Source organism: Rana temporaria, chromosome 4, assembly GCF_905171775.1.
Source record: "Rana temporaria chromosome 4, aRanTem1.1, whole genome shotgun sequence".
Taxonomy (NCBI): Eukaryota; Metazoa; Chordata; class Amphibia; order Anura; family Ranidae; genus Rana; species Rana temporaria.
In genome coordinates, this window is record NC_053492.1 from 129845132 (window position 1) to 129867708 (window position 22577).

The following is a 22577-nucleotide window of genomic DNA, read 5'->3' on the forward strand; positions in this document are numbered from 1 at the left end:
ATGTACCATGTCTGGTGGTCTTGCCCGAAGGTTCTGGATTAGAATGTTCAACCTACTCAGTGACCGGACAAAATATACCTAGAAGGGCCAAAACGGGGTTGTTTGATGACCCACCCCCCGAGGAGATCCCCAGACATCTGCATACTCTCATTCTTCATTCTTTAAGCGGCTAAAATAACCATTGCATGTGCATGGAAATCGCCTGTTAACAATATTGCCATGGTGAAACACAAGATATCATGATGAATGAAAAACTGACTAGTATGCGACGAGACAGGCAAACTAGTTTTGAAAAAGTGTGGAATACCTGGATCGCTTACCTACAGGTCCCTTGAGGGCGTGGCAGGATCGTGGGAGGGGAACCGGAGTTAAGGGACACACCCAACTCTGCACTTTTCTGACCCCCCCCCCCCACCCTTTCCTTTCTCTTCCCTCCCTTTATTTTTGAATTGATTTGTTATCAGATCTATACGGTTATGTGGCAAAAATTTTAGTTGGATGCTGCCAGGAGATAGTAGTCTCCCCAACTACGCTACATTCTTGATTACAAAGTTATAGTGATGTTTACTGGGCGGGGAACATTGATCTTATCTCATGCTGCATTCTTCTGGTAATAATCTCATAACAATTGTTTGAACATTTGAATGATGACTTAAACTTGTAATAAAAACCAATGAAACAAAAAAGGGTTAACCAGAAAAATATCTTAAAAAAAGTCTTCCAAAAGGAATTGTTTCAAATAGTTTAAAAGTCGAGATCTCAGGTGACAAAGCACAAATTTGAGAATGAGGATACGAGCAACTACCTGTAGAAAAGTCCCGGTAAGAATTTGCCGTTTCTGGAGAAAGATGCATAATGCAGAAAATTGTCCCTTGAGCCAAGGCCAAACACTAGTCAAGATCAGACTGAAGAAAGGCGGGCATACGAGCGATAAGAGTATTCCCCAGTGTTACATGGAAACAAAAAGTGACAGTGGAAAACAGACCAAGTAGTCCATAGAGTCCAGCCATTGTTTTTAACCACTTCAATACCAGGCACTTCCTCCCCTCTTTCTGCCCAGGACAGTTGTCAGCGCTGTCGCACTTTGAATGACAATCGCGCGGTTATGCAATACTGTACCCAAACTACATTTTTTGAATTTTCTTCCCGCAAATAGAGCTTTCTTTTGGTGGCAATTGATCACCCCATATGGCTTTTATTTTTTTGTGCTATAAAAGACCGACAATTTTTAGGTGGGGGGCTGATGGGCACTGACAGGAGGCACTGGTGAGGAGCTACTGAGAGGCACCGACAGGCATTACAGATGGAGCACCCATTGGCACTTTTATGTGCACTGGCAGGCGTTTTTTAGGGCACAGGCTGGCAGCTGATGGGGGCTGCACTGATAATCAATGTGCTGATTATCAGCGCAGACCCCCCACCTGACAGGGAGATCCACCAATCGGCTCTCCCCGTCAGCGTGAATGAACCAAGGAAAGCCGACACTTCCTGATTGGTCACAGCTGATCACGTGGCAAGAACTGACACTCATCACCTCAGATATATACATATAGACAATATGAGGGTCATTATCCCCTCTTACATTCAATGTAAAGGCTCCAGGCTGTTTAGCCCTTTCATGACCAAGCCTATTTCTGACATTTGGTGTTTACAAGTTAAAAATCCGTATTTTTTGCTAGAAAATTACTTGGAACCCCCAAACATTATATATTTTTTTTAGCAGAGTATCTAGAGAACAAAATGGCAATTGTTAAAATAATTTTATGTCACACGGTATTTGTGCAGCGGTGTTTTAAAAACGCAACTTTGAGAAAAAGACTTTCATGAATTAAAATAAAAAAAAAACACCACACAAAAACAGTAAAAAGTTAGCCCAATTTTTTTGTATAATGTGAAAGATGTAAATAGATACCAAAAATGTTACGCTTTATAATTGCACGCACTCGTGGAATAGTGACAAACTACGGTACCTAAAAATCTCCATAGACGACGCTTTAAAAAATTTTTTTTTACCAGGTTAAAGTTACAGAGGAGGTGTAGTGCTAGAATTAATGCTCTCCCTGACGATCGCGGCGATACCTCACATGTGTGATTTGAACACCGTTTACATATGCGGGCACGACTTCAGAATGCGTTTGATTTGCTGTGCAAGCTTGCAGGGACGGGGGCAATTTAAAAAAAAAAATTATTTGATTTTTAACATTAAAATTGTGTTAAAAAAAAAATGTGATCACTTATTGCTGTCACAAGGAATGTTAACATCCCCTGTGACAGCAATAGGTGGTGACAGGTACTCTTTATGAAGGGATCGGGGGGGTCTAAAAGACCCCCAATCCCTCCTTTGCACTTCAAAGTATTCAGATCGCCGAAAACGGCGATTCTGAATATTGTATATTTTTTTTAAATCCGGCGCCATTGGCAGCCGAGTAAACCAAAAGCGACGTTGTGACGTCACTTCTGTGTTTACATTGAGGAGACTGGATCGAAGCCGTTTACGGCTTCATTCCAGGGTGTGGCTAAGCGCCAAAGGTGGCGCATCATAGGGATGTCCCCTTCCGATTCTCCGGGATAACAACCGAGCGGCTTTTAGCCGCATCGGTTGTTACCCCTGGAAAGCCAATCGCCGGCTCTACAAAACGGTACCGGGATGATGCTTGCAGCTGCGGGCATCATCCCGGTATAACCCCTAAAACCTGAGGCCGCATATGTGCGTACACTCTGCGGCAAGGGATTAGAGAATATATAAAACTCCAGGTCTACTCACCAACTGGTATAAAGAGATGGGGGTACTCCTTATCTATTGACCACACATAAAATGAGATGAACAGAAAAAGAGAAAAGTATACTAGTAAATACTGTCTTACTGAAGATGTGCTTCTGCTCTATGAAATTCTCTCTCTCAGATATGCGATACAGGCATACTCATCCATGTGGACACAAATACCACTGATGGATGAGCCCCATCAGCATATTTTTGTTGGGACAAAATGAAAAAAAGTCAGAAGGTGCTTCTAAAATTAAATCACCCAAACAGAGCTTTGTTAGAGGTAAAAATAAAATAAAAAGAAAGTGAAGAAAATGGAGCTACCAAGAGTAGCTGTCACACGGTAAAAAGAAAATGGTGTCTTGTTTGTAGTCCCTCATATTAACTGAACACCAAGATGGCCACCGCACATGTGCATTGCTGAGGGGAATCCTATCACCATTTTGTAGATAAAAATCAGAACTACAAGGCAATCAATTATTGATTGTTCCTATTCCAAAAAAACTGTACATATATACAATTCATTTTAAAGGGTTTGCAAAGGAATTTTTTTTTTTATCTTAATAGCTTCCTTTACCTTAGCCACTTAACCACTTCCAAACCTGCGCACGACGATGTACGTCCTATTTTTAAAGACGGATATCTCGGTAACGGCAGCAGCTGCTGTCACAACCGAGGTATCCATCTTTAGTGTGCGCGGTCTGGAATCCGATAATGGCGGTCTCCGCGGCGGATTCACCGCGAGATCGCCGTTATCGGTGGCGGGAGAGGGGCCCCCCCCCTCCCGCCGCTCTCCCGTGCCCTCCGCCGCTTACCGGAGCCGTCGGTAGCGGCGGAGGCGATCGGATGCTGTAGGCTGGTGAGCGGGGACGGGACTGAAGGAAAAATCTCCTTCGCCCATCCCCATAGCTCGGCTGGGCGGAAGTGACGTCAAAACGTCAGTCCCGCCCAGCCTCTTAAAGAGACAAATTTTTTTTTTGGTCATTTGAAAAAATGACATTTATTTTTTTTCTATTTTTTGCATTTAAGCCCAAATATGAGATCTGAGGTCTTTTTGACCCCAGATCTCATATTTAAGAGGACCTGTCATGCTTTTTTCTATTACAAGGGATGTTTACATTCCTTTTAATAGGAATAAAAGTGATAATTTTTAAAATTTTTTTTTTTCAGTGTTAAAAATTCTAAAATAAATAAAAATAAATGCGAAAAGCAAAAAAAAATTTTTTTAAAGCGCCCCGTCCCGACGAGCTCGCGCGTAGAAGCGAACGCATACGCGAGTAGCGCCGACATATGAAAACGGTATTCAAACCACACAAGTGAGGTATCGCCGAGATCGTTAGAGCGAGAGCAATAATTTTAGCCTTAGGCCTACTCTAACTCAAAAAATGCAACCTGTAGAATTTTTTAAACGTCGCCTATCAAGATTTTTAAGGGTAAAAGTTTGACGCCATGCCACGAGCGGGCGCAATTTTTAAGCGTGACATGTTGGGCATCATTTTACTCGGCGTAACATTATCTTTCAAAATATATAAAACAATTGGGCCAAATTTATTGTTGTCTTATTTTTTAATTCAAAAAAGTGAATTTTTTCCAAAAAAAGTGCGCTTGTAAGACCGCTGCGCAAATACGGTGTGACAAAAAGTATTGGAATGACCACTATTTTATTCTCTAGGGTGTTAGAAAAAAAAATATATAATGTTTGGGGGTTTTAAGTAATTTTCTAGCAGAAAAAAATGTTTTAGTCTTGCAAACACCGAATCTGAAAAACACCTAAGGTCTGGAAGTGGTTAAGCCCCGGACCAATATGCAGCTAAATGCCCAGAGGCGTTTTTACAATTTGGCACTGCGCTGCTTTAACTGGTAATTGCGCGGTCATGCAATGTTGTACCGAAACAAAATCGTCCTTTTCTTCCCACAAATAGAGCTTTCGTTTGGTGGTCTTTGATCACCTCTGCGGTTTTTATTTTTTGTGCTATAAACAAAAATAGAGCGACAATTTTGAAAAAAAAAGGGATTTTTATTAACAGCTTACCTGTAAAATCCTTTTCTTGTAGTACATCACGGGACACAGAGCAGCATAGCCATTACATATGGGTTATATAGTGTACCTTCAGGTGATGGACACTGGCACTCTCCGACAGGAAGTTCCCTCCCTATATAACCCCCACCCATAGTGGGAGTACCTCAGTTTTGTAGCAAGCAATATGCATCCCAAAATTCCCCATAAGAGGGGTGGGAGCTCTGTGTCCCGTGATGTACTACAAGAAAAGGATTTTACAGGTAAGCTGTTAATAAAAATCCCTTTTTCTTTATCGTACATCACGGGACACAGAGCAGCATAGCCATTACATATGGGATGTCCCCAAGCAATGCTCCATGAGGGGAGGGAGACAACCAGAAAAAACCAAACAGGAGGTGCCACCGGACAAGAGGAGATTAAACTGCGGCCCGTAGTACCGCCTGCCCAAAAGCTGAATCAGCGTTCCTCCTAACGTCCATTTGATAAAATTTTGCAAATGTGTGGACAGATGACCAGGTTGCTGCCCTGCAGACCTGAGCCATAGAGACCTGGTGATACGCTGCCCAAGAGGCACTCATAGCTCTAGTGGAATGAGCCTTAACCGATAAGGGTGGACTCTTCCCCTTCAGGCCATAGGCCTGTATAATCGTCTGCCTAATCCACTTAGAAATAGTGGCCTTAGACGCTGCCTGGCCCTTTTTGGGCCCTTCCGGCAGAATGAATAAGACGTCCGTCTTACGAATCTGGGCTGTAGCTTCCAAGTAAATCTTTACAGCTCTAACTACATCCAAGGAATGTAGTAACCTTTCTTCCTTAGAAGAAGGTTTTGGAAAAAATGATGGAAGAATCACATCTTGATTAAGGTGAAAATTCGATACCACCTTAGGCAGGAAGGACGGAAGCGGCCGCAAAACGACCCTGTCCTTATGCAGTAATAAATAAGGTGCCTTACATGACAAGGCTGCCAACTCCGACACTCTTCTGGCGGATGCCATGGCCACCAGAAACACTAGTTTCCTAGTCAAAAGGACCAAAGGGATCGCGGACAAGGGCTCAAAGGGCTGCCTTTGCAAGGCCGATAGAACCAAATTTAGATCCCAAGGATACAGGGGAGCTTTAATCGGGGGATTCACCCGAATAACACCTTGTAAAAAGGATTTCATTAAGGAATGGGCAGCCAAAGGTCTCTGGAAGAAGACCGACAAGGCAGACACCTGCCCCTTGATTGTGCCGACCGCCAAACCTTTTTCCACTCCCAACTGTAAAAACTCCAGGATTCTCCCAATGGTATATTTGCGGGGATCCCATTTCCTGGTTTCACACCAGGTAATATAGGCCTTCCACACCCTATAGTATATTAACCTGGAAACCGGTTTTCTTGCGCTTATAAGGGTGAAAACGACCTGCCCTGAAAGGCCTCTGTTCCTGAGAATCAGGGACTCAGCCGCCAGGCCGTTAAATTTAGGGCCTGTAAGGCAGGGTGGTAGAATGGCCCTTGTGAGAGGAGGTCCGGACGTAGAGGGAGGACCCAAGGCTCCTCTACGGTCATCCTTTTTATCAAGGAGTACCAAGGTCTTCGGGGCCACTAGAATCGCTGGCTTGCGTTCCCTTTGAATTCTGTGAAGAAGACGGGGTAGCATCCGTATTGGAGGGAAGGCATAGATTAGCGCAAACTGATGCCAAGGGCACACCAAGGCATCCGTCCCGCAGGCCAATGGATCCCTCGTTCGAGAGACAAACTTTGCTACTTTGGCATTGAATCTGGACGCCATAACGTCCACCTCCGGAGTACCCCACTTCCGGCAGATGTCCTGGAACACTTCGGGATGGAGGGACCACTCCCCTGGGGACATCTGTTGGCGGCTGAGGAAGTCCGCTTGCCAATTGTCCACCCCGGGGATAAAGATAGCTGAGATGCAGGGGACATGGGCTTCTGCCCATGAAAAGATCCGATCTACCTCCCTCTGGGCTGCCTGACTCCTGGTGCCACCCTGGTGGTTTATATAAGCTACGGCAGTGGCATTGTCGGATTGTACCCTTACTGGGGAGCCCTGCAGAACCTCCGTCCAGCCCAAAAGAGCCAACTGAGCTGCTCGGATCTCTAAGACATTTATGGGTAGGGCTGATTCTGCCCTTGACCATTTCCCCTGTAGGGTTAAATCGTCTAGGACTGCACCCCAGCCCGATAGGCTGGCATCCGTGGTTACTATCCTCCATGAGGGGGGACTGAACGATCTTCCTTTCAGAAGATTTTTTGTGACTAGCCACCCACACAGACTCTGCCTTACCGCATAGGGAAGGGAAATGGGAAGATCCAAGGCCTGGAGTCTTTTGTCCCAGGCCGTGAGAATTGCTCTCTGTAGCCTCCGAGAATGGATCTGGGCATAGGGCACTGCCTCGAAGGTGGCCACTAGCTTTCCCAACAGGCGCATGCAGAGGCGTATAGATGGCCTTGTGCTGCTTAGGACTATGTGGATTAACTCCCTTAGAGTCCACTCTGGACTGGGGCAGGAAGATCCGTTGTCGTCTTGTATCTAAAATCAGACCTAGATACTCCAACCTTCTTGTGGGCTGTAAGGCCGATTTGTCCCGGTTTAGATCCCAACCCAGGGACTCTAGGCAGTTTACTGCTAGCAACACTGCCCGATTTAAGCCGGCCGCTGAGTGGTCGACTACCAGAAGATCGTCTAAGTAGGCCATGATCAGAATGCCCTGTTCCCTTAGGATGGCTAATACGGGGGCCAGGATTTTCGTAAAAACCCGAGGGGCCGTGGCTAGTCCGAACGGAAGAGCCACGAACTGATAATGCCGATAGTTTAGGGCAAAACGCAGATACCTGTAATGGCCTGGGAAAATCGGAACGTGCAGGTATGCGTCCTTTATATCGATGGAGGCCAAGAACTCCTTTCCTTGGAGGGCGGCCACCACCGAACGAATGGACTCCATTCGAAAGGACCGGACTCTTAAAAAGCGGTTTAATGACTTTAGGTCCAGTATAGGCCTGACGTCGCCGTTTGGCTTCGGGACAATGAAGAGGTTTGAGTAAAACCCTTGTCCTTGCTCCCCTGCTGGTACTTCCATAATCACTCCTTGAGATAGGAGTCGCTCTAGGGCGGACAGAAGTGATGCCTGTTTTTGAGGGTCGCCTGGAAGTCTTGACGTTTGAAAGTGAGGAGGGGGGAACTCCCGAAACTCCAGCTTGTGTCACTGAGGACAGAACCCATTGGTCGGTAACTTTGGCCCCCCACAACTCCGAGAACAACCGGAGTCTTCCCCCCACTCGAGAGAGTGGGGGCGCCCCTTCACAAGGCTGCCTTAGGGGCAGCCTTAACCGGCTTACGGTTCCACGGTCTCTTGTTCCCTGCAGCTTGCCCCTGTGGCCTGTTTGCAGCTGCGCGTCCAGGAGGCCGTCGATACTGCCTAGAGAATGAGGGCCCTGGAACTGGAGAGGTTGGACGCTTAAAAGAGGGACCCCGGAACCTTTTCTTAACCGGCAAGAGGGTGCTCTTACCACTAGAGATCTTTTGAATATATTTGTCAAGATCTTCTCCAAACAATCTCTCTCCTTGAAAGGAGAATCCTGTAAGGAGATTTTTGCAGGGGGTTTCTGCAGACCAGTTCTTTAACCAAAGTAATCTTCTCATCAGCAAAAAATGCATTTAAATTGCATTGTTTATTGTGAAAATGACAGTTGCAGTTTGGGAGTTAACCACAGGGGGCGCTGAAGGAGTTATGTTTCACCTAGTGTGTGTTTACAACTGTAGGGGGGTGTGGCTGTAGGTCTGACGTCATCGATTGTGTCTCCTTATAAAAGGGATGACACGATCGATGACGGAGCCACAGTGAAGAACGGGGAAGCCGTGTTTACATACGGCTCTCCCTGTTCTTCAGCTCTGGGGCGCGATCGCGAGGGGGTGGCTAGAAACAAATAGCTGCCCCCTCATACCGGATCGCTCCCGCACGATGAACGACCGCCGTATGTACCAGGGGGGTCCCGATCGGACCCCTGTCTAGGCAGGGACGTACGGGCACGTCGTTCTGCCTGTCCGTGCCATTCTGCCGACGTATATGTACATGCGGCGGTCGTAGAGTGGTTAATGCTTTTTAATGCCGTTTTCATGTCCTCATTGTTCGTTTTTGCTCTCAAGTTGCTGTAATTCTTCTCTGATCTCCACACTTCCTGGTTGTCTGTTTCCTGATAACCACAGTACTGGGAGCTCTCTGTGGTCACTAACTTCAAGGAGGCGTGGTTACTGTGTGTTTAAAAGCCCACAGCACCAATCAGTTTCGTTTTCCAAACCATCACTGCCCTGTATTGGCTCTGTACATCACAGAAGCAGGAACAAACATGCAAAAACAAAACTAGAAACTGCAGGTACATTATATGATTGATTTTTATCTATTTTTAAAAGGAATCGGTTAACCATTATGTCTATACCCTGTAAACAGTCATTTCAGCAAAAAAAAGTGTTTTTTTTTCCTTTACAACTCCTTTAAGCAAAATGTAAATGTGGGTGTTTTTTCCCTTTCCTAAACACAAATATGATTCAACAAGGCTATTAGACAATAGATCCAAAAGATTTTTAATCCTGTACGAAAGGTAGAAATGTAAAGCCTTCAATAAGGCCAGATGGAGCTCGACAACTGACACAGAAGATTCACTGCAGACCACTAAGCTCTGAGGAAAGGGGTTCTCCCCTGAAACGCGTCAGCCCTAGCCACGGATCGAAACAATATCGTGTTATGCCGATGGTGTTGGTTCTTTGCTGCATTGTTACTCAAGGCCTGTTTTTAACACTCCCTTGGTGAGTATTACGATTTGTTTTTACTATTTTAATAAAATCCACCAATCAGTATCACACTAGGTCGGTGCGCCCTCCGTTTTCCTCTTTGTCTCTTTAAGCCTTCAATAAGGCCAGATGGAGCTCGAGAACTGACACAGAAGATTCATTTTGCTTCCAATTTCAATAGATGTTTTCCAGGTCACCTTTCCTTGGGCCCAATTTAAATTGTTCTATGGGCCAAAATTTTAATACCTCAGCTATACCACCATATTCATCAATCACTCATTTTTGTGCAATGTCATTTACATGCTCTAATACTCTGCATCTAAATTAAAAAAAAATCTTTCCCACATACAAAAATGAGCATGGGCATCTCAGAACAAATTATTCCATGTGTACTACAATTGAAGACTGGATTGTATTTTAATCATTTCTCAATTTTTGGGGTTCTCCAATTGTTGGACAGTGGGAATATAAGGGCATGCCTTACAAAGTCCACATCTGTGGCCATCTAATGGTTTTTCCAGCAGCCATGTGGGAGTGACTTTTTGGATAGTTCCCAAAAGACTATGAACTATAATCCCTCTAAGATTTCGACCTTTTCTGTATGAGATTGTGGAGTTTTTGGAAGGATTTTAGATAGATCTGTGTCATTAAAGTAGCAAGTCCCAATATTTAATATTAAACATTTTATTCCCCCCCATGTTCTGTAGTTTCAATAAAAAAATAAAAAAAAACTCCTGAGCCTCAGTCATCGCCTTGTTGTATTTAATGGTTTCAATGATGTCTCCCCTTTTAAACATTCTGCCCTGGCACCATGCAATGAAGGCCTTCCGACTGCAATGGGCAGGGGAGGTAGATATCCTTGCACTGAGCAAAGTGGGAATGACCCAGTTAGAGATACCCCTTCCATAAGTCTGGTCTGTTTGTAGGACAAGTCTCACACGCCAGAAGTTTGAATATGTCTGTGTACTACGATTTTCTGGACCAATATGGTGCAATGGGAATGAAGAGAACCCTGCCCTCCATCTTACACAGCTGTCAAGGGAGATCATCAGAGCAAAAGCATAAACCAGTTTGAAGGCAAAAGCATCCCTGGTCTTGGATACGAATCTGTTCAACCTGGGAGGCCAGGATGTCCACATCTGGTTTTCACCCCATCTTTGACAGATTTTAAAAAGGATCTCTGGGTGACAAGACAACTTCTCCCTGTCTAGGCATTGCCAGCTTAGAAAATTTGCCTGCCAATTGCCCACTCCTGAAATTTGGACTGCCGAGAGAGTTGGAATGCAAGATTCTCTCTATTAGAGTATAATGCTGCGCACACACGATCGGCATTTCCGACAAGAAATGTTCGATGTGAGCTTTTGGAAGGAAATTCCGACCATGTGTAGGCCCCATCGGACATTTTCTGCCGGAATTTCCGACAGCAAAAATTTGAGAGCGGGTGATCAAATTTTCAGACTGCAAAAAGTTCTTGTCGGAAATTCCGATCGTTTGTATGCAATTCCGACGCACAAAAATCCTACGCATACTCTGAATCATTGAACTTAATTTTTCTCGGCTCGTCGTAGTGTTGTACATCACCGCGTTCTTGACGTACGGAATTTGACATTTGTATGACCGTGTGTATGCAACACAAATCTGAGCCAAAATTCTGTTGGAAAAAAATCCACGGTTTTGTCGGCGGAAATTCCAATCGTGTGTATGTGGCATTACACTTGCTTCTTTCAGGGTCGTTAAGCTTCTGGTGCCCCCTTGCCGATTAACATAGAAAACTGCTGTGGCACTGACCGAATGTAACTCAGGCTGGGTGACCTTGTAGAAGGGACATCTAATGTTGTAGACAAACAGATATTTTCGACTACTGAGGGGACTATATCCCTTGAACAGCAAGTAAATTGTAAACTCTGTTCCAGCCTGTAAGGTTGACATCTGTTCCCATCTTTCAAGTATCATGAGGGAACAATGCCCCCAATTCTAGGACAGGATTGGATCATCATGACGGAGATTTTTTTACCCAACTAGACAGAAGCTTAGTGCGATACAAGGATTGGATTTGCTTATTCCACTTCTTGAGGATGAGAATAAAACTGAGAAAATGGTGTCTTGATCTGCTTATTGTTTCGCGGCCCGTGACAAATTTAAAAGGCTCATCAATACCTACTCTTAACTTGCAGGCTACAAGTTTTGTTTCTTAATATGCAATTTATATGGTTGGATGTTTTTACACTCTTGGCAGCTACATTCCAGATGTCTTCCATTTTCTTAGCAATTTCAATAAGTTCTCCTACGCTATGTTTTGTACCTTAACTTTTTTCCAATAAAAATCTATAAATCGAAAGTGAAACTGGGCAAAGGGAACTGCCTTGAAAAAGGCCATCATAAACCAAACAATTTTCTGCTGCAGGAGAAAGATACTGGCCTGGACAGTGCCCAAACTTCGAAACAGGAATTCCAGATGAGAATACTAGAGAGCAGACTTTGGAGATAACCAAGCCAAAGATTTGAAGAAACTGGATGGTTCTCTGGGACGTTTGCAGACAAGGCCTGGGCTGAGGAGTCGCTCAGCAAAAGGTCATCCAGGTAACGAATAATTGCCCCAAGACCATATAAGAGCCAAAAGAGGGGCAGCTAACGGAAATAGCCAGTATATAAAAGTCCATTGTATAATGAAAAAAAAAATATATATATACAGTGAGGAAAATAAGTATTTGAACACCCTGCTATTTTGCAAGTTCTCCCACTTGGAAATCATGGAGGGGTCTGAAATTGTTATCGTAGGTGCATGTCCACTGTGAGAGACAGAATCAAAAAAAAAAAATCCAGAAATCACAATGTATGATTTTTTTAACTATTTATTTGTATGATACAGCTGCAAATAAGTATTTGAACACCTGAGAAAAACAATGTTAATATTTGGTACAGTAGCCTTTGTTTGCAATTACAGAGGTCAAACGTTTCTTGTAGTTTTTCACCAGCTTTGCACACACTGGAGGAGGGATTTTGGCCCACTCCTCCACACAGATCTTCTCTACATCAGTCAGGTTTCTGGGCTGTCGCTGAGAAACACGGAGTTTGAGCTCCCTCCAAAGATTCTCTATTGGGTTTAGGTCTGGAGACTGGCTAGGCCACGGCAGAACCTTGATATGCTTCTTACAGAGCCACTCCTTGGTTATCCTGGCTGTGTGCTTCGGGTCATTGTCATGTTGGAAGACCCAGACTCGACCCATCTTCAAAGCTCTAACTGAGGGAAGGAGGTTGTTGCCCAAAATCTCGCAATACATGGCCCCGGTCATCCTCTCCTTAATACAGTGCAGTCGCCCTGTCCCATGTGCAGAAAAACACCCCCAAAGCATGATGCTACCACCCCCATGCTTCACAGTAGGGGTGGTGTTCTTGGGATGGTACTCATCATTCTTCTTCCTCCAAACACGGTTAGTGGAATTATGACCAAAAAGTTCTATTTTGGTCTCATCTGACCACATGACTTTCTCCCATGACTCCTCTGGATCATCCAAATGGTCATTGGCAAACTTAAGACGGGCCTTGACATGTGCTGGTTTAAGCAGGGGAACCTTCCGTGCCATGCATGATTTCAAACCATGACGTCTTAGTGTATTACCAACAGTAACCTTGGAAACGGTGGTCCCAGCTCTTTTCAGGTCATTGACCAGCTCCTCCCGTGTAGTCCTGGGCTGATTTCTCACCTTTCTTAGGATCATTGAGACCCCACGAGGTGAGATTTTGCATGGAGCCCCAGTCCGAGGGAGATTGACAGTCATGTTTGGCTTCTTCCATTTTCTAATGATTGCTCCAACAGTGGACCTTTTTTCACCAAGCTGCTTGGCAATTTCCCCGTAGCCCTTTCCAGCCTTGTGGAGGTGTACAATTTTGTCTCTAGTGTCTTTGGACAGCTCTTTGGTCTTGGCCATGTTAGTAGTTGGATTCTTACTGATTGTATGGGGTGGACAGGTGTCTTTATGCAGCTAATGACCTCAAACAGGTGCATCTAATTTAGGATAATAAATGGAGTGGAGGTGGACATTTTAAAGGCAGACTAACAGGTCTTTGAGGGTCAGAATTCTAGCTGATAGACAGGTGTTCAAATACTTATTTGCAGCTGTATCATACAAATAAATAGTTAAAAAATCATAAATTGTGATTTCTGGAATTTATTTTTTTGATTATGTCTCTCACAGTGGACATGCACCTACGATGACAATTTCAGACCCCTCCATGATTTCCAAGTGGGAAAACTTGCAAAATAGCAGGGTGTTCAAATACTTATTTTCCTCACTATTATATATATATATATATATATATATATATATATATATATATATATATATATATATATATTATATATTCCTCAAAGTGCATAATCTGGATGGAAAAAGTCTTCAGACTTAGCTAGTCTTGGTAGGTTTTGACTGTGAAGGGTCAAATGCTGTTAGGCAACAACTAGTGAGCGCTGCATCAATTACACAGTGGAAAACATTTGGCTTAAAGCCACAGCTTGTACGAGATTTAGGGGAGGAAAAAATCTCTGTTGTCTCTGTAGCAAAGACAACTTCCTCAATACAATAACATTTTCACATAAAGGGGGTTCCTGGAAACTAAAGGTTCTATAAGTGCCTAAAGATTTTCAACGTTGTCAGACAGTGGCAGGGAAGCCTACTTTTTTTGTAATTCATTAAAAATTACATTGTTCAATCATATGCAAGAACGTAAAGCAGTAAATTTGCATCAAAAGTGTTGCAACTCCCCAAAAAAGGGCTCTCTTAAAAGATGGCAACATCAAGAAAAAATTTCCCTTATATGTATATGCTCATTGTTCATGATCTGTGAACATCAAATTTTACTAAAACACAACACACCATACAAAAAAAAAATAAAAAAAATACCCTGCCCCTACAAGAATAGTTGGCCGCCCTGATCTACAGGGATGAGCAAGAGACAGTGATATTTTTAAATGGAGGTCTTCTTTCACATATGAATGCGGAAGCAGTTTCCCATATATGCTTACATGCGTTTATTCAACCCACTCCCCCTGATACTTCCTAAACATGCTCTGAGCCCCTGCCTTCAAGTCTCGCACTACAAAATTACCATTTTACTTTTATAATCTGCTGGGTATGGCTTAGCCAGGTGTAAGAAGTGATGGTTTGGTAATACCTATATAAAACAAAGGTGCACTCCCTGCTAGGCAAAATGTTACGGTTTGAAGAATCAAATAAATTGTAAAAGCATACTTATTGTGCTGCCTACAATTTGGGTATATCAAAAAATACAAAATGCATGCAAGATACTCTTGTGTTTATTGTATATACAGGGCATCCAATGTAATTGTGCACCCATTACATTTTTATACCTTATTTTCAAGAAATGTACCAAATTCTTAAAATATCTTACGGAATTTGTAGCTACTGCAATAGAAACAAATCCTTTAGTCTGATTATGGCCTGGCTATTGAGTACATCTGATGATATTAACCCAGTTCATTCTTTGCCGGCATCCTGTCCAACTGACATAAGGATTATAGCTTGCTCACGTTGGTCAATGGAGCAATGTTTACCTTATTTATGAGATGTTCCGTCACCACTTCTCTCAGTCCTGTATAGAGCTTCTCTCCATGCTTATGAAGCACCATAGTATATGCATTTCTATACAGTTCTTCAAAGCTCAAACCACTGTTGTTCTTGCGCTGAATTTCTTGTATTGCATTTTTTAAAAGATCCCAAATGCTGTTAACATATTTTTCGTCCATAGTCATCTGTAAAAATAAATAAAAACCACAATGAGATTAAATGTCTTTTTAAAACAAACACAGATTGGATGCAACACCTTCCCATTTAGGAAAATGGACCATCTTAACCGCAGCTGATCATGCCAAGGGCCTTGTATACCAATATTTGAGAGAGAAAATATATATATATATATATATATATATATATATATATATATATATATTTTTTGTGGCTAGCTCTCTAATCTCCTAGCAAATATTGTCCCAGCTGCAGGGCTCAAAAAGCCCTGAGCTACTAGCCAGATTTAAGAGTTACTTGCCACCAGTTGCCCCACCTAAACCCTGCCCCTAAACACGTTCTTCGTAAACCTAATGAAATGACACTGTAAAATGTTTTATGCAGAGTTAAGTTACAAAAATAAATATTAACGTCAGCACAGGTCATCGGTGCCCATCAGTGCGGCCTCATGGGAGCCGATTCACCTCCCAACGGAAAATTGGCTCCCATTCAACCCCGCCTGCCAGCGGTGCCCGACCTCCTTCTGGTGCTGCTCCACCACACTTGCCCTCAGCTAATTTTGACTTGCCACATGCGATTTTGAGGGCTGCCAGATGAATATAGTCCTGAGATCCCATTATACTCCAACTAGGCTCCACAATATGGAAATAGTTATGGATCCCCTGTGTTATAGATGTAAAAAGACATGGGTGAGAATTCCAGCTCTGTTATCTTTGCAAAAAGATAAGCGCTGTTCAGCAGATCATCTCCGTTTTAGCTGCGAATTTGGAGACCTGGGAGAGGGGAGGGGGGAAGTATTGAGGAGAATGAGAAAAAATCCTGATGAGAAATGAACACATCTGCGAATCAGATGCGTGCCCATAGAAGATAATGGGCTTGAATTTGCACCGCAATGCCTAGAAAACGCACAAGTTTTTTCTGCAATGCGCAGTGCGAATGCATCGCACATATGTAAACCAGCCTCATTAAAATTAATGTATTTCGAAAAGTTCTGCGAATTGGATGCGGTTTAAACCGCAACCAATTCGCATAGATGTAAACCCGGCCTTATAGCTTTCAGACTTTGTGAAAGACCCCCCCAAACCATACATTTTCTGAAAAGCACATGATCAATAAAAAAAAGGGCTATGGATATTTTTTTTAGACCCTGCGGTATTTTCATGAATGTTTATCAAACCAAGATTTGCAAAGAAATAAATAAAAATACACTCAGAGTTTGAAAAATTTGCTAGGAATCTAGGAGCCAGCTAAAAAAGTTAGGAGCCAGAAAATGCGCCCGTGCCGCCAAGCTCGCGTGCAGAAGCGAAGGCATTCGTGAGTAGCGCCCGCATATGTAAACGGTGTTCAAACCACACATGTGAGGTATCGCCGCGGTTGGTAGAGTGAGAGCAATAATTCTAGCCCTGAACTTCCTCTAACTCAAAACATGCAACCTGTAGAATTTTTTAAACGTCGCCTATGGAGATTTTAAAGTGTAAAAGTTTGTCGCCATTCCACAAGCGGACGCAATTTTGAAGCCTGACATGTTGGGTATCAATTTACTCAGCGTAACATTATGTTTCACAATATAAAAAACACATTGGGCTGACTTTACTGTGGTCTTATTTTTTAATTAAAAAAAAGTGTATTCCCCCCCCCCAAAAAAAGTGCGCTTGTAAAGACCGCTGCGCAAATACAGTGCGACAGAAAGTATTGCAACGACCGCCATTTTATTCTCTAGGGTGTTAGAATAAAAATATATATAATGTTTGGGGGCTCCAATTAGAGGGAAGGAGATGGTAGTGAAAACAATGAATTGCTGGATTACTGTTTTACTTGTAATGCCAACGGCCACCACAAAATGGCACCAGATAACAGAAGGAAGCCAAGGCCTGCAGAAGGCCGCAAAGCCACGGCCTCAATAACCTCCGCACCGGCGGGGGAGCACGGAGACACAGGATCCTGTGTCTCTGTGCGCCCCAACCTCCCCCGCTGCGCGATCGCGACGGGCCCGCGCCAGCCCGGAATTGAGCAGGCCTAAGCTTCCCCGGGTGCCAGGTCACCATTTGTCGCAGATGCGACCGGCGCCCGGATTTTGTCGAGCCCTGCACTAAAACCATTAGCAGATAAAAAAAACAGCAAATTTGACAAAATTCCTACTAAATATAAAAGCCTAACCTGTATTGAGTCAATATATAATATTTGTAACTTTTAAACCGCGCCTTTTTGCAAAATGGTGAAAAATGAAAAAAAAAAAAGACACAAAAGTGTAAATAACCAAAATTTCTCAAAAAATCAGAAGGTTTTAAAAATTTTCCCTTACAGCTTTCAGAATTTGTGAAAGACGCCCAAAAACTACACTTTTTGAAAGCATAAAGACAGAGGAAAAAATAAAAAAAAGAAGTAGTGCTTCTGACTTTTTAGACCCCACGGTATTGGTGAAAATTTATCAAAAACAATATATTGGCAAAAAAATAAACAAAATTCACCAAAACCATCAGAGCCGGTTCACACAGGGGCAATACGACTTCCAGCACGACTTTGGGAGGCAACTTGGACACGACTTGAGTATGAATAATCAGGCAACTTCAAGTTGCCTCCAGAACAGGAGGCTTTCCAGTGGCCAATCAAACAACAATCAGCTCTGTGGGAGGGAGGGGTTTGCCTGAGAAATGTATGTTATCTTCCTGTATTGTTATTTCAGTTAAGACCGTGATCCGACTTCTGAGGCAACTTCCATTGAAATCAATGGGTACAAGTTGCCTACAAGTCTGATTGAAGTACAGGAACCTTTTCTGAAGTCGGAGCGACATTAAGACGGCTCCATTCACTTCCATTGATTTGCTCAACCACATGACTTGGGACGACTTGGGGCAACTTCAAGTCGGATCCCAGGTCGCCCCTGTGTGAACCGGCTCTTATTAGCAGATAAACATAGTCAATAAAAAAAAAAAAATCCTGCTAAATATAAAAGCTTAACCCGTATGGAGTTAAATAACCAATTTGTAAATTTCAAATTGTTTGCAAAATTGTGGGGAAAAAAAAAAACCCTGAACGTACCTAAAAATTCCTGGAAGTTTTCATTTACTTACAGCTTTCAGAATTTGAAAAGACCACTCAAACTAGACATCTTCTAAAAGCACATGACCTGTAGATTAACCCCGGACCATTATGCAGCTAAAAAAACCTGGCCCTTTTTGCGAGTCGGCACTGCGTCGCTTTAACCGACAATTGCGCGATCGTGGCTCCCAAACAAAATTGGCGTCCTTTTTTTCCCACAAATAGAGCTTTCTTTTGGTGGTATTTGATCACCTCTGCGGTTTTTATTTTTTGCTCTATAAACAAAAATATAGCAACAATTTAAAAAAAAAAATCTATATTTTTTTACTTTTTGCTAGAAATAAATATCCCCAAAAAAGATATAAAAACATTTCCCGCGCCCCCCCCCCCCCCCAGGAGGTTTAGGCCGATACGTATTATTCTACATTTTTTTTTTTTTTAACCAAAAATAACGCAAAAAGCGTTTGATTGGTTTGCCCAAAATGTATAGCATCTACCAAATAGGGGATAGTTTTATTGCATTTTTATTGATAATTTTTTTTCTAGTAATGCCGGCGATCAGCGATTTTTATCATGACTGCGACATTATGGTGGACACTTGACACCATTTTGGGACCATTGTAATTTTTACAGCGAACAGTGCTATAAAAATGCACTGGTTACTGTAAAAATGACACTGGCAGTCAAGGGGTTAACCAGGAGGGGCGCTGTAGGGGTTAAGTGTGCCGTAAGGGAGAGATTCTTACTGTGGGGGGGGCGTGGCTGTGCATGTGACAATGTCGTGACATTTTGTCAACGTATATCGTCGTGCAGCAGTCCTCAAGCGGTTAAAAAAAAAAAAGAAGTGCTACCAATTTCTTGGGCCCCGCAATAATTGTGCAAAATGTTCATCGCTATTTTCACTAAAAAATACACTAAAATCCTAATATTGCACACAAAACAACGCAACTTACAAAATTCCTGCTAAATTAGTACTAAAGAATCATTCACATGTGGCATACCAAGGGCCATGTTTACCCGCACAGGGATGCACACGTGTTCCATGCATCCCCGTACAGGCAGTGCCATTTATGTCAATTGGGATGCAGCCGCTGCACAGGCATAGCTGCTGTTCCCAATCTGACATCTGTGTGGGTACTTGACCCAGTACACAGACAATGTGAGCTCAGGGACATGCATGCGGACCTACATGAACGTAAAATTGGGAGCAATGGCTGTTAAATTTACATCAATGGACGGCAGGCGTATCTGCCTGACAATGTCCGCTCCATGTGAAAAGGTAGGTGCTTACCGGCCGGTCCATTACAGGTGCCGGACTCATACGTTTGTATGAGGTCCCCTCCCCAAGCCTGAGTCTCTAACTGGCTTTAAAAAGGTTGTGCTCGGGGCACAAAGCATTGCACCCCAAACCCACCCACTTGTGACATTAGTGAATTAATATTCGTCATTGTCTTCCGAATTCTCCTCCTGGTCTATCAGGACAAATCGGGTTAGCCAGGAGGAGAAACTGAGGTATCCGTGGATGGGCGAGTGCAGAGGAGGGACCATCACCGTGGAGGTGTGAGTGTGGGAGGGTCTTGCTATGTGTTTTTTTTTTTTTTTTTTTTTACTTTTTGCATTTGTTAAAAAAAATTGGGGGGGGGGGCGGGGTCTTTGGTGAGATAGAGGTCTAAACAGACCCACATCTCTCTTTTTGAGACAAAGAAAGGGACTGAAGAGAGTCCCTTTTCTCGGCAGCACTTTACTTGAAGGAATGAGGAATTTGTATAGAGATTCCATTCATTCATAAAATGAGTCTGACACATTGTATGTAACACTCGCAGTTACAATATATCAGCTGTCAGTGTCTGTGGGCATATAGCAGCGATCAGTAGTGATTGCTGCATTTTCCCTCTCCTACAGGGGGGAGCTTAGTAAAACACATGTTTACTATGTTCCCCCTCCCCAGCCCCTACTTCACCCCCACCGTGAGTCTGCTGAACAATTCTAACATAAGCTGATGGTCACTTCAATGACCATAAGCTTATAGGAGAGGGAGAAAGGCGGTCCGTACACCATGTTGACTTGGCCACCTGCAGGGCTGTACGGGCTTGGCAGTGAAAGGGTTAATATATATCTTATAGGTCTGGACAACATCCTATGGGCCGATAGGCAAAACATCCAAGACAGATCCTATATTCATCATCTGTTTTGAGAGTTAAATGAATAGGCTTAATGTATGGATACATGGCAAAACCCCCCAAAAAAGCAGCATTAGAACCTTTGATGTTTTTAATTTAGCGTGTGTGCCCAGAGAGATTTCCTATTGTTTCCTGTCCCCAGAGGATGAACAAAATAAAACCTCCCAGTGGGTGATGGTTTTACCTTAATGCAAGGAGAATGTATTACAGAAAAATAAATGAATAAATACTTTTCACTTTAGTACCACTTTAAGAAGGAAACGCAAGGAAAAAGATAACCGAGAATAAAAAGTAGCAGGGACCAATAGAACCAGCCACTGCATAGAGAAAACTGAGGAAACAAAAATAGTCTGACAAGAGAAATCTAGGGCATCCAACAGTATCAGCCATAAGCAGTCATGACTGAGCTTACACAACGATATAATTCAGAATTCTAGAAATGGTTTGGATTGCATATTTATACACCATTACCAAAAGTATTGGGACACCTGCAATTACACGCACATGAAAGTTAATGGCATCCCCAGTCTTCATCTGTAGGTTTAATATTGAGTTGGCCCACTCTTTGCAGCTATACAAGCCTTAAACCATTGTGGGAAGGCTGTCCACAAGGTATAGGAGTGTGTCTATGGGAATTTTTAACCATTCTTCCAGAAGCGCATTTGTGAGGTCAGGCACTGATGTTGGGTAAGAAGGCCTGACCTCACATCCAATGCATCCCAAAGGTGTTCTATCGGGTTGAGGTCAGGACTCCAAAATAATCCACACCAATACACTTTATGGCCATGAAATCCATTATTAATGAAATTGTATTTTACTGTGTTTTTCTGCTTCCTTGTAATGTCCTGAAGCTCGGGAACCTCTTTTGCCCCCTCACTTTCATGTTGTGGAAACAAGCAGTGCACATTGGTTGTGGGCTTGTGCTCCATGTACCATACAAAACCCAGTCAATTGTTCCTAACCTATGCCTGAAGGAGGGGAGTGGCCATATAATGTAACCATGGAAAACAAACTTAGCCACCCTCCAAATCTCAAATCCAATTTTGTGGAGGCCATTAAGTATTTTATTCACACATTCAAAATAGAATTACATTTTTTACACCAGAGTTGGGTGTCACCGACTCGCCTGGATGAAAAATAAATAAAATACCAACAACAATTAGGGCCGAAACAACTAATCGATTAATCGACAACTAATCGATTATGAAATTAATCGATTAATCGGCCAGTAACATAATGGGGTTAAAAAAAAAAAAAAACTAAAATTAGCCCTTTATAGTACAAAAAAGCAAATAGCTACTGTATATATTACTTTCACTGTCCCACAGTAAAAAAAATGAACCCCTTACAGTAGCGATTTGCTCTTTTTGTACTTATGTTTTTTTTTTTTTTAACCCCATTATGTTACTAAACATCTCGGGCCTGGGTTCACACCTGTTTTTTGGTGCATTTTCCTATGGGACACGTTCATATCCATGATTTTTTTTCAGCTGCTGCGTATTTGGAAAGGGCAAGGACTTAACGCAAAAACTGTGCCATTTTGTTTTTTTTATTCAATATACTTCAATGAAGAAGCTGCAGAAAAGCATGTAATGCGTTTTTGCGGCAATTTGTGTTTTGCAATCTGCCCAACAACAAATTGGCCCAATTATTTTTTTAGAAAATGCACAATTTTTTTTTTAAGGCTATTATCCGATTAATCGAAACAATAAATCGGCCAACTAAATCGATTATGAAAATAATAGTTAGTTGCAGCCCTAATAACTATACAAAGCCGTGTTAAGACATTATGCTGATTTTTTTTTTTTAATAAGCTGCAGCAGTGCTTTCGCTGAAAAGTTACCAGTCCCTTTCCTGCAGGTGTGCGACGCGTTGTCAGCATGGTAAAAGGTTGGGGATGCGTACAATGTAACCGCTAAATAAATTTTGTCCCAAATCTGTAGAGAACAGAATTTTTATTCCACACTAGGCAACCAAAAACAAAATAAAAAAAATAAAAAATAAAAAGCAATAGGCAATACT

The 22577-nt window shown here is 42.8% G+C and overlaps 1 protein-coding gene across 1 annotated transcript in view; it reads right to left on the reverse strand.

Moving 5' to 3' along the window:
• Positions 1–22577, reverse strand: part of CUL3 (cullin 3) — a 153122-nt gene that overhangs the window by 84244 nt on the left and 46301 nt on the right. The window contains exon 2 of the mRNA XM_040349053.1: positions 15147–15344. Within this exon, the coding sequence (XP_040204987.1) occupies positions 15147–15344 (198 nt within the window). The remainder of the gene's footprint in view (positions 1–15146; positions 15345–22577) is intronic.